Consider the following 12,548-nt stretch of genomic DNA (forward strand, 5'->3'; position numbering starts at 1 on the left):
AAACCTAACAGATTGTCAGAACATTTCAGAGCAGCCTCAATCTGTAGTATATGAATATTTGCATTCCTTGCTGCAACATGACTGATGTGATTAAAACGACTTAAAAAAAAAAATCTGTTTTTCTTTTGATAATGTCAGCCTTCCAACACTCCCGATATTTTGTGCTCCTAGATATGGTTCATTTTTCTGATTCAAAACCTGTCATCACTAATTTCACAGCATTTACACATTTAAGGTTAAAGGTGCAGTGAGCCCCCCCCAAAAACTGAATGATAGAATCATTTTAGTGCCATTGTTGATTATGAACTCCAGTATGATCTTGCCTACCATTTCATTAGAAAGATTTATGCAGCTCTTTTTTTTTTCCTGATTACATACAAAACAATCTTCCTGAAAGATGAAGCTCATAATAATCTTCTTCATTAATATACAAAGACATACCAGAACTACCAAGAAAATAAAGAAAGTGGGGATAATAACTGAGATACTGATGTACATGTAAGCCCATTACAGAGACTGCAATTTACTGAGCCCAGTTCGGAACTTCTGCTGAATTTTCAAAGCTTCAGTGAACTCACATTTACATTTACCATGTCAATTTTTACCTACTGAGGATGTAGCCATGTGTTAGGGTGTTTGGGTGTGGTTTTTTGCTTGCTGGGTTTTTGTTGTTGTTATTGTCTTTTGGGTTTGGAAGGTTTTTGGTTTTTGTTCTTTGAAGAGTTTTACTTTCTTATTCCCAAAAACAAGGATATGAACCTGCTATGAAATGTCAATTAATCTTGGAAGAAAATGTTGAAGTCATTCCCATTCAGTTCCCAGACAACAACCTTAAAACAGATTAATTATATAGGCTCAACTGATTTTATGGTTTTCATAACACTCCAGAAACTGAGGAGCCAGCCATTTTCGGTATTAGACTTTCACCTTTAAAAATTAAAGTCCATTTATTAACTTTGGATATCCTCTGCAGAATGCCAATTTTTAATCTCACATTCTGCTTTCTCTAAAGCTTGGGACCAGACTCTGTCCTGGGCCAGAAGATGAACTAGATTTGAGAAGCAGACAGGGATTTATGGGTCTTCCTCACTAGTGCAATAGGTTTATTTCTCCCCACTTACATGAGAACAAGCTCTCTGGCATCAGCATAGCAGCAGTGCAAGAAAGGCAACCAGAGGCTGCAATACTGCAATAAATTTTACTTAGATTGATTTGACAGAACAAACTGTTGAAAAAAAAAAAAAAATCAGTCTGGGACATTTATTTAAATCCTGGTGTCAGGACAGAAGTTAATATTACATGCAATACAAGCAGATGCCCTACTCAGAGCTCCAGAGGATGAAGTAAGTCTTTGTGGAAGGGTTTCACTGACAAAGCATTATATTTAATAAACTGCTTCCCTAGAATGGTGATGTCACTCTGAATTTTTTATGCATCCCACTAGATCCCTGACTGTATTTGCTGGCTAAGTACCACTGTTTATGCCACTGGTTTATGCATGTTCAAGGTGCACTGACTCTGCTGCATGGAATTCTCACTGTGGTCCTGTAACAGTGATGTTCACACAATTATATTCTTGAAAAATGGTGAGCAAACAGCTGGTTAATTCCTCCAGATCAGATCTTTAGCTAAACCTGTAACTATTTCTACACATCAGTGCATTTTTAGAAGGTGATACATGAGCGAAAAAACCTAATGTTCTGACCAAAAAGTAAAATTGAACACCAGTTCTCCCAGTTTATTTATGGGAGAGAATAAGTTTATTGAAGTGTTTTATAAAACAAAAAATAAAGTGTTATGATAAAAATCAAGCAGTTATCTTTTCTCTGAAAAGGAGTTTAGTGGTCACGTGCTCACTATTGAAACATTGACTCAAGTTAGCACCTTACAAAAAAGAGGAAATCTCTGGGTACTGAAGTGCATTCCTCTTGAAATATGTGTTAACCCATAATTTCTCACAATCATCACTGCAGCTGGCTGTTGATATGTTCATGTCAAGAGCTACCTAGAGTGAACCTTAGGGAAAATGTGATGAATACATGGCCCAGTCACCCGGGAAGTAAAGTACTGTAACAAAGCACAGGAGAAAAATCATCTCCTCAGGGTTCAGGCTCTATCAACAGAGCTCTAGTATGGCATTGGCGGAGAAGATGAACACAGTCCTCTGTCACTAGAGCAGAGCTGTTAAAAAGGAGATTTTCTGCTTCACAAATTTCCATATCTGTAGTGTCAAAAGGATCAATTTTGAAAAGCCTTGCCTAAGAGGAAAAATTACTTTGAAATAACCACTTCAAAAATTTGTTTTTAAATAAACTGGATTAATATCTTCATCTTCTAAACTCAGAAGCCCCTTTCTGGCTTTACTTAGCTTCCTTTTCCTCTCTACTTCTGATTATTCATGATCTCTCTCATAACTGGCTGTAAAACCAATTCTGTAAGAAGCTCAAACATCCCTGTTGGATTCTGAATAACTCTCAATTCCCAAGCTGAGGGAGAGATTTAAAGGCCTTGGAAAACCTGGCAAAAATTATGTTGTTCAATTATGCAGCAGGAAGCCTGCAGATCTCAGCCAAAAGGACATTCTGCAGGCTCCCAGGCTGCCCTCTGCAGAGCTGAGAGCTGAGTGCTGGTTCTACAGCAGGAAATGTGGGAGCCAATAACTTTTTCCAAGGGTTCCCAGGCTGCCCCCACAATCCTGGGATCCAAACCTGCCCACTGAACTAGCAGAAAAAAAGGTTTTATTTTATGTAAAAATAGAAAACCCTTGACAAACTACCATTTCTGAAAGGGAAAAAAAGAAGCACTACTAAAAATTTCTCAATCAGCTTTAGCTGGTTAAGAATGTGCCTAGTGTTGTTTGAGGCATAACCTTTACAGCCCTACTCTGGTATTTTCTCACTTCACAGTGATGTAGAGCAGGAAATAACAATACTAGAACTAACCATGTGAAAAACAAAAATAAAGAAGAAATCCTGTAAACTTAATCTACCAAAAGTAGCAAATAACAAGGCAGGATAACATTTTTGTCATTTTGAATCAAGGGCAGATAGAAAAGACACATGTGAAAATTGTATAGTAGCTCTCAGGTGAAGACATGGATAAACTTAGAAGGAATCTGGTGAACAGTGCAATACAGACCTTCTGAGTAGGCTGTATGTCCATCACACAAAAGCATTATACAGAATTGCTTTGTGTTTACTTGGAAACATGATACTGCTCGTGACTGCACTAAAGCAGGAGTCACATTTTGAACACACATCCGGTTTTGGTTTTTTACATCTCCTCAGCTGACACACAACTGACATCCAGCCTCTGACAACATAGGTGAAGAGCATTTTGATAAATGATGTTAGGAAAACCTGCTAGGTTGCAAGTGCACCTGGATGCCTTTTGTTTATAACAACTGCTGAAGTGACTGACATTTAGGAAGTGATTGGAATTCCCTTGGTAACCCATGGGAGATGACAAACCACCTTCAATCCTCTCAAATTTGAAACTATTTTGAGAACACCACAGAGCCTGTAGATGACAACAAGGCAACAAAGCAACATGCACACTTAACCACCTTATTGCATATGCACTTTTGCATGCTTTTGTGAGAACTAATTTTTTGTTCAAATCGGTTTGAACTTTTTATACACTCATTCCTTTTTCTCTTGTTAAAGAGTTTATAAATCATGGACAGATGAGATATACTTTTGCAAGCTGCCTAATGGAAAATCAAATTAATCAACATTTCTTTCTAGTCTAATAAGTGCTATTTTGCCTTCAGGTATTTTAAACCTAATGAAGACCCTTTCATGACTTTGATGCTCCTTAGATCTGGGTATCAACAATCACAGCATCTTACAACAAGTCTTTCTGGAGGTACAGAGTAGTCCTGCAAGGCTGCTGATTTTTAGTAGTTGAAATCAGAAATCCTTGGCCCAGTTCATCTAGAAATTAGCTCTCTTGGCAAAACGTCTGACTCTTTAAAAAATGAGAGACTAGAATGTTTAATATGCTGTAAAATACACATTTTCACTATAACAACTGTATGCAGCATCATCAAGTCTGCTGTTTAAAGTGAGGTATCTTTGCAGCATCTTCATGCGAAATACCAAATAACTTTTCTGGCATAGTCACATAATTCCTGTATTTCTACACAGAATCTAAAAAAACCTTCTAAGTTTTAATTTCTTATGTACATTTTTGGCATAAATTTAGCAATCATTGATATACTAGATAACTGATTATATTCCAGTCTAAACCACTAGGAGCAGTATAGTCACTAAAACGAATTTTGCAATTTACTGTGCATGCTGTCCACCCATGGTTAGAGATCCATTGTCTCTAAAGTTACTACCTTGGCATGTTTTTTTGATATCCAGTATAAATAAAAGTCAAAGTTGTTGTACAAACGTTTGATCTACAGACTTTTATATGTTATATACATCTGGGTCTGTTCTGAAAAAGCACAGTTATCTGTTCAGTGAGATAATGGGCACACATGTACACCTGCTGAAATGCCAAACATCATAAGCTGATGTGTGCATAAATATTATCCTCTAGTTTAGGCAAATTAACACCAAAAATTACACATTTCAGTATTAAGACAGTTGCAAACACATAAACATGCAAGTTACTTCATTTTGTTCATAGACACCCTAATATAAATCATAGAATTACAGAATCATTTAGGCTGGAAAAGACCTGTGAGATCATTGAGTCCAACCATTAAATTAAAACAATGTTCCCAACTCCACCACTAAACCAGGTCCCCAAGTCCTGCATCCACACTTCTTTTGAACACTTCCAGGGACAGCAACTCCACCACTTCCCTGGACAGTCTGTTCCAATGCTTCACCTTTGGATGAAGAAATTTTTTCCTAATAGCTAATGCAAATCTGCCCTGGCACAAGTTGAGGCCATTTCCCCTCCTCCTATTGCTTGCTACTTGGGATATTAATATAAATGTGAGAACGAGGAAGTATTTTAACCATTAGCCAACCTTGAAAAGAAAAGGTTTAAAATTTTCTGAGGTGATTTGGATCCACAATTGAAGATGAATACCTAAGATGCCTCACTGACAGTAACTGAATTTTTCCAAAAGTACCACTAAAGACTTCTTTGCATATTGGGCTCCCAAAAACTAGATAGTCCCTAGTGTTCTCCTATCAGCGTTTTCCTCAGGTATTGCAAGGCAAATTAATTTCCAAAATAAAATACTGCAAATATGTCACAACTCTCTCATTATAAATTATTAAGATCTAACACAACGTCCTAAAATGCCCAACGTATTTGTACCAGTGTGCAATATCTAAATAGCACTTTTCCATAGAAAACATGCAAAATACATTACAAGACAAGGAATACATAACCTCCAAATAAGAGTTTTTAATCAGAACAGTGCAGTGAAATGTAATGTGCTACATAGCACATTAGCAAAGGACTCAGAAACTGTTCTACAGAGCATTTTTGAATGTAAAGACTGAATGAAGGCACTACTGCACTATATTGGATGTACTTTCATAGTGGTCACAAACTGGAAAAGGGTAGATAAAGATTAGATACTGGGAAGAAATTCCTGACTGTGAGGATGGTGAAGCACTGGCTTGGGCTGCCTAGAAAAGCTGTGGATGCTCCATTCCTGGAAGTGCTCAAGGCCAGGTTGGGTGGGGCTTTGAGCAACTTCCTTTGGTGAAAGGTGCCCCTGCCCATGGAACAGGGGTTGGAACTAGATGAATTTTAAGGTCACTTCCAACTCAAACCATTTTGTAATTCTATGATTCTATGAATTGCTAGTACAGAATACTGGAATACGAACAATGGGACTGGCATTTTAATGCCTGTAGCTCTGCATTTCAGTCTGGGGTTTAAGATATTTTGCTCAGTCTTGTAGTTTTGTGATAAATACCCAATTGTAACACCTGCTAAAGGATTCAGTAAAATAACTAGAAATATTTTCTTAAATGGTAAAAGAGGCTTTTTGAAACATCGAGTGATGTTTAAATCACTTTTTTACATTTTCAGCTTTGAAATACATTGAATTGAAACATTATGTGTTGCACCTTGATTATGATGGCACCAAAATAAATCCATGTCTATCTTAACATATCCATATTGCTGTCTAAAAGTACAGCAAATGAGTCATTCCCATCAACCACCACGTTGCTGTTGCTGCTTCTATGCCTAGATATGGGACCAAGCCCTGTTCTGTTTATTTAAGTAACCAACTTCAGCAGAGCTTGTGGAGACTTCAAATTATTTATGTGAACAACAACAAGAATATCTATATATTTTATTTGCATAAAAATGAAGTATTTTTTATAAACTAGTCATCCAGGCTTCTTTTTTGTTTCATGGTTGACTCGTGAGACAGCTGGAGATGAACCTCTCCAGACTGGTTTATCTAAGTGCTTCATTGACTGAGGGAGCCAAAATCACCTAATTTCTCCAACAAACCTAGGCAGAATTCTCTCTATCCAAGACTTATGTGGTATTTGGCTGTGACAGAGAACTCCAGGAATCATCATGCTGACCACAGTCCTTCAGAATAAGGTGAGGGTTGTATTGAACACTGATAGCACTTTACTAGAAAAACTCTAGAGGATTTAGGAAAACTGAGTATGATTTAACATTATTTACTCTAATAGCAAGTTTAGTAGTTTATTATTACCTAAAATAATACACTGAATTGGCTTCTTATCCTTAAACCATTGGCACAAGCCAGTTAATCAAGTAACATTGCAGTAAGAGTTCTCAATCTAAGTCAGAATCACAGTATCAAAAACCATGAAATATTTACTATTTTTTCTGATTTCAAGCTTACAGGTAAACAGAATGAACGTTCTTTTAACCTATTCTTTGTTGTTGTTTTTTTAATAAAAAGGGGATTTTGTTCTAATCAGAATTTACTGCCATTTCAGAGGGGATTACTTTTATTCTAAATTCAACAAATTGAAACAAATGTCAAAATTGCATTCCTATATTTTCTTCTTTCACATGTTGTAGAGGACTAAGCCCTATCAGGTTGGTAGGCATTTTTGACTTTTAGTTTTAATTCTTTTTCCAAATACCATGCCTTTTTAAAGCTAACATCTTCACATTTTACAAGGTTAATGAAAGAAATGTTACTTCTTCCACTGCTCACTTTTCCAAAATTGCTTATACTTTGAAAAGCCATTAAAAAAGTAAAAGCTATCTCAGGAAGATTTAGGAGGAAGTTCTTATAAACCACACAAGTACTTAATCACACTTAACTGTTCTGTGGCTAAAAAAAACCCCAAAAAACAAAAAACAACAACAAAAAAAGAACAACTTATATAAAAGCCTTAGAAAAACTGTTTCTAGAATATTTTTTAAATTCTACATGGTAAAAGCCAAAGTTTATCAGAGAGTAGCTTTGGTCTTTTTCAACCAAGTTGCCCATCAGACTTAAATAAGTTAACCACTATCAAAAAAGGGCAAGATGCTTAGAAAGGGAAGTGCCCAAATGACAGTTTGGGGTTTAATACAAAGCAACATCTCTATTAGTATTTGTAAATCTTCATGTAACTGTTCTTGTGATAATTTTCTTAATGCTTCCCAGCTTGTTAATCAATTATATATGCATTCCTGAATCCACAGCTCTTCATTTTCCTGAAAATGCTTACGACCTTTCCAGACAAAAGCCTGGAGGACTAAAAACCCACGTGACTGCAAGGGCAGCTGGACTTCTCAGCATTAAATTCAGTAAATATTGAAAGATTCCTCTTTCTAAAACTTAAAAGCAGAACCTAGACACCTATCCCAAGTAACCTTAATGAGGCAGATTTCAGAAAACATCCCACTTCTGGAAACCCAGTCCCAATAGTGACGCATGACAAGCCACAAGACACATTCAAAACACCTTGATCAACATGAGCACAGTTGCAAATTGTTAAAACACCTTCCTCAGCCAACTGGCACAACCAAGTGACAGCAGCAGTGAAAGATACAGAGCTTAGTTACTTGTTCTTGAGGCTGGCAATAGGAACGAAGGAGCTGGGATGAGCAACACTGGGACCTAAATCAGGAACTGTCTTTAGGCACAGTGTGACTCTTCAACACATCCAAACTAGTCTTAAACAATGAAAAGCATTTTAGACTACCCTTTTCTCTCCAACACAGAACACTTTGCTCTTTGATACTGTTGTTTTGTATTGCAGTAGTATTTAGGAAAAGGGTTTCCTTTTGCTTAAAAAAATAGGAAGAATCTCTTAGTCAATGAGAGTTTAAAATTTTGCTCTTGCCTTAGGATGCTCACAGAAAAAATGGCACATCTGTGAAAAAGATACTGTAAGATGCCATTACAAACTGAATGCAGTAAGACTGATCATAGATGGTGAAGATGGGAGGAAGCAGAGAGTAGCAAGAAAATGTAACTATTAAGACAATTGAACCTCATTTGAATATCATCAAATGTTATCAGCATCTAAAGTTTTCTGGACTACAACTAAATAAATGCAAACCACAAATCTCCAGCATCCATCTACTATCTCTTTTTAATTGGCAGTTCTCTGTCACAGAGGCTGGGACAACTCTAAACAAAGGATTTGAAAAACATTCAAGCCATCTGACTATTTCTGGGAGAAAATTCCTCTTGCATTGCCTTTAGAAGTCACAAAACACCTAATGTATGGGTGTTCACCATGAATTCTTATTGATGTCAGTCCTTAAAAATAATGAAGTAATTTTATTTCTTTTGTTTTTGGGCTAACAAAGAGAAAGGATATAAAAACTTTTACATTCTCAAAACAATACAGCACAATGCAGGCTGAAGCACAACCTAGAAATCCATTCCAAAAGCCAGTGATTTCGGTATTTGACAGACTTCCCTCCCAATGAAAGATTCTGAGCAGGATCATAGAATTTAGTAAGAGAACATTCTCAACAGTCCATTAGCAAGAGACAATGGGAGGAGAAAAACAATCTTATGATTCATGAGAAAAACTGAGTGCCTTATTGAGGCATTTGTGTCAGAATGAAAACTGCACAACTACAAGCTGCACAGGCAAATGGGCAGAGCATTCCAATGTAGAAAGGGAGCTGCTCTAAGGCATATTTGTAACAAGAAGCTGCCCCAGAGCCCACAGACAGCTATCTGTCACAAGTAGAAGCAACATAACTATAAATGATCGCTTAAACATAATAATACTAAGAATCATGTTAATTAACAATATGAGCACTCATGAGACTGAGCCTTTTTTATTGCCTCAAAGCTAGAACTGGCCTGCTCTGCAGTAAGAACTGTCACTGGGATTACAGATGGCAAATAACTGACTGAATCAGGCTCCAGGCATGCTTTTTCATCTTTACCATGCAGTTTTACACTAATTTAACATAGTGTTTACATTTTCTCTTCACTTTGCAGTATGATGCTGTAGATAGCTGCATGGTTCTACACACAGTCTGAACTGTCATATGCCATAAAAGAGAATATTATCTTTTTCTCATGCAACTAGATGCTCAAAATGTAGCATTTTGAACCTGAACATATATTAAAAAATCTATTTATCATGAGTATAGCAAAAGACATCTCCTGTGGAGGTTATTATCTGACATCCTATTTAATGTAACAATGGTACTGGTACTGCTGCTGAGCAGATCATTATTCTGGTTGGCTGTATTTGAGGGTAGCCCCTTATTCAAAACAACACAATTGTGTCCCTTCATTATTGTTTGAACAAATGTTATTATCCAGAAAAGGCGATTATTCTCCATTACCAAAATGATAAGGACATTTAAAAAAATCAAGTAGTCAAATGCCTCTGTCCATGGTAGCATTTAAAAAAATGCCTATAATCAAGAGATGATGATACAGTAACTTAGAAATAAAAATAATTTTTAAAAAAATTAAAAACCCAAAGAGATACACATTAAATTTCAGAATTATTCAAGACATACACATAAAATGCTACTTATTGTCTTAGGAAGATGATGGGAGCTCCTCCAGAGACTTTGGATAGCCTTTGGCATGTATTCCTACCTGCAAACAGGGACACAGGACAGATATCCCCTCAGGCCCGAGAGGGCTGCAGTCTTTGGCATGAGTTCCAGTGCCTTGTCACTTCCATTCATGGGCAAAAAGTCAATGTTTTAGAGGGTGATTTGTTTCTTTAAAATGAAATAAAGCCCATCAGAAACTGCCATGAAACATTATAAAACCAGGAAGTCTTTCTAAACTATAAAGATTGCCTATTTCGATCATATTCCTGGTAATCTCTGCTCTTTTTCCCCTCCCAGGAATAAATTTGATCCTGCAACCTTTATTCATATGAAAGTAACATTTACAAATGTTCACTGAAGTCAAGCCAACCCAGCTCTTATGGGTTGTAGCCCCTTATTCACATGGCTGAACAGTAGCACAAGTCTTTCAGACAACAAAAATGAGTCAGTTTACATAACTGTTCATCAGTGTGAATAATGATAGTAATAAGGCCACAAATTGGAACAGTGAGACTTACTAGCATTGGCTAATTTTGTAAGTATTTTCAATTGAAAGTACAGCAAAATTAATTATTTGGCTTCATGAAAGCTGAACTTGATGAATTATTGTCAGACAGTGAGTAGATGCAATTTAATGCTACTTAGTACATTGTAGGAAATATTTATTTTCTATTTGTCCTTTCTTTTTGTTTTGGAGGGTTAAACACTCTGCCATGTACACCACCACTCAATCTTTGGCACTTCTGTCTGTACAGATGTCCTTTATTCTACCTGTCTTTCTTCATCTGAGCTTCCATTGTTCAAAAACAGTTTCATCCCAATGTTTCAAATAATAAAACCATGCAGTTGATTAGAATCCCAAACACACACAAAAATTTAGTTTCTGTCTTTACTTTTTGTGTTATCAAATAGTGGCCTTACTCTACAAATAAGCCTGATAGTTTGTTTTTTTAATTGTCAGCTACCATCTTAAACAACATATGGTACTCATAAATATTCTGCAAAAACTGCAGGAAAGAGAAGGACAGAGAGAAAAACAGTAAAATGCAATAATCTCCAATATTTTTTTATGTAATCAATGGGTTTGCAGATGATTCTTTAAAAAAAAATGGTATGTTTAATCACTAAATGATATCTATTTTTAACAATGAGGTGTTTTTGTTGTCATCTAAAGGCCAGAGAGATAGATAAGACATTAAACATGATGGGTGGAGCTAACTAGTTTCTTCTGAATTTTCTCCATTTCAGAAATAAAAATGTTTTCTAGAGATAATGAAGCTGCCAATTAGTGAGAAGACTTTATTTATCTACTTTTCTGCTACTGAGTAATATTAAAATAACAATGTTTGAAAACACTGTCAGTTGTATACCATGATAATCTTCATGAGTTTTGGTTCAATTATAACTAAACCATTGGGATGCTCAGGTTTTAAGTTTGATGTCTGTGTTTTACAGCCATTAAACATATTTTGCACACCTATATATCAACTGAAAGATTTTAAGGAGTAACTTGCACTGATAAGTAATTGGCTAAGGCGTACAAGAAAACACCCAAAGACAAACCATTGCCACTATGAGGTTACTACACTGGGCATTTTCTTGAGCATAGCCTTTCTCTAGCAGGATCAATTTTACAGAACTATCTGGAATCCAGCTAGCAGAGGCATTTTAGAGAAAAATCCATCTTACAGCAAGATTTTTCCAGGCAAAAATCTGTAACTGTAACTTAAAGAACTAAGTCACTATATAGTCCATAGCTCAGTTTCCCTCCTTATGCCTTGCTTTGCTCTTCCTTTCCTATAGATCCATATTAGTTCATTTTGTGAACTCTGTCGTCTTATAGAACTTTTAAATCAAGGGTAATAATGAAGGAGGGAAAAAAAAGAAATCTCTGACCTGGTATTACCAAAAAAAATTAAACAAACAAAAAAAAATTAAAGACGCTAAGATGAAAACAAAATAGTGCCATGGATTTACATATGGGGTTTTGATGGAAACTAGGGCTGGGTTTTTAAGTCAAAACTCACCATCTCAAAACCACTTCTTTTCATCCGCCTGCAGGACTTGAGGTAAGTACGTATGCGTTTTCTGGCACGCTCTTGATACTCAGGGAATTGTCGCCTGCATGAGTCAATGATAGCCTGGATCTTTTCTTTGGGCTGCTTAGAGATTGGGACCATTCGGTCCAAGTTTTCATCTACAAACAGCCTGACAAACATCTGTTGGCAAGAGGGAGACAGAGGAGATGGGTTTGGAGGGCAGCTCTCTTCTCTTCCTAGCTTCCTGGCTTGATTACTGATAGGAAGACATTTTTTTTTTCTATCCACTGAAGAGCTTTGTGGGAAGCCAGAAATATAAAGCAAACAGTTCTTTAAAGGGTTATTTGGGGTGGGGGTGGGTTGGGTTTAAAAAAATAGACAAGAAAAGAATAGTCTATAGGATACAGAACTTGTGAGATAAACCAGAACAGACTGTGAAAATAGGCACTACTTAAGTTTCATTATTAACAATAAGCTGTGATTGCTAATCATTTTATTGAACTGACTCACATTTTTTCTTTGTTTGAACAATTGCTTGTGTTTTCATGCATAATTATATAC

General features: G+C 36.3%; 1 protein-coding gene across 4 annotated transcripts in view; it reads right to left on the bottom strand.

Annotated features, from left to right (window-relative positions):
* NOL4 (nucleolar protein 4) overlaps nucleotides 1-12,548 on the bottom strand; it is a 185,820-nt gene that overhangs the window by 35,963 nt on the left and 137,309 nt on the right. For 3 of the 4 annotated variants that reach the window (XM_079302951.1, XM_079302950.1, XM_079302953.1), the window contains exon 8: nucleotides 11,976-12,167. The exons of the other annotated variant lie outside the window; for it this stretch is intronic. In XM_079302951.1, the coding sequence (XP_079159077.1) occupies nucleotides 11,976-12,167 (192 nt within the window). The remainder of the gene's footprint in view (nucleotides 1-11,975; nucleotides 12,168-12,548) is intronic. 4 annotated transcript variants of the gene reach the window in all.

Source organism: Erithacus rubecula, assembly GCF_903797595.1.
Source record: "Erithacus rubecula genome assembly, chromosome: 3".
Taxonomy (NCBI): domain Eukaryota; kingdom Metazoa; phylum Chordata; class Aves; order Passeriformes; family Muscicapidae; genus Erithacus; species Erithacus rubecula.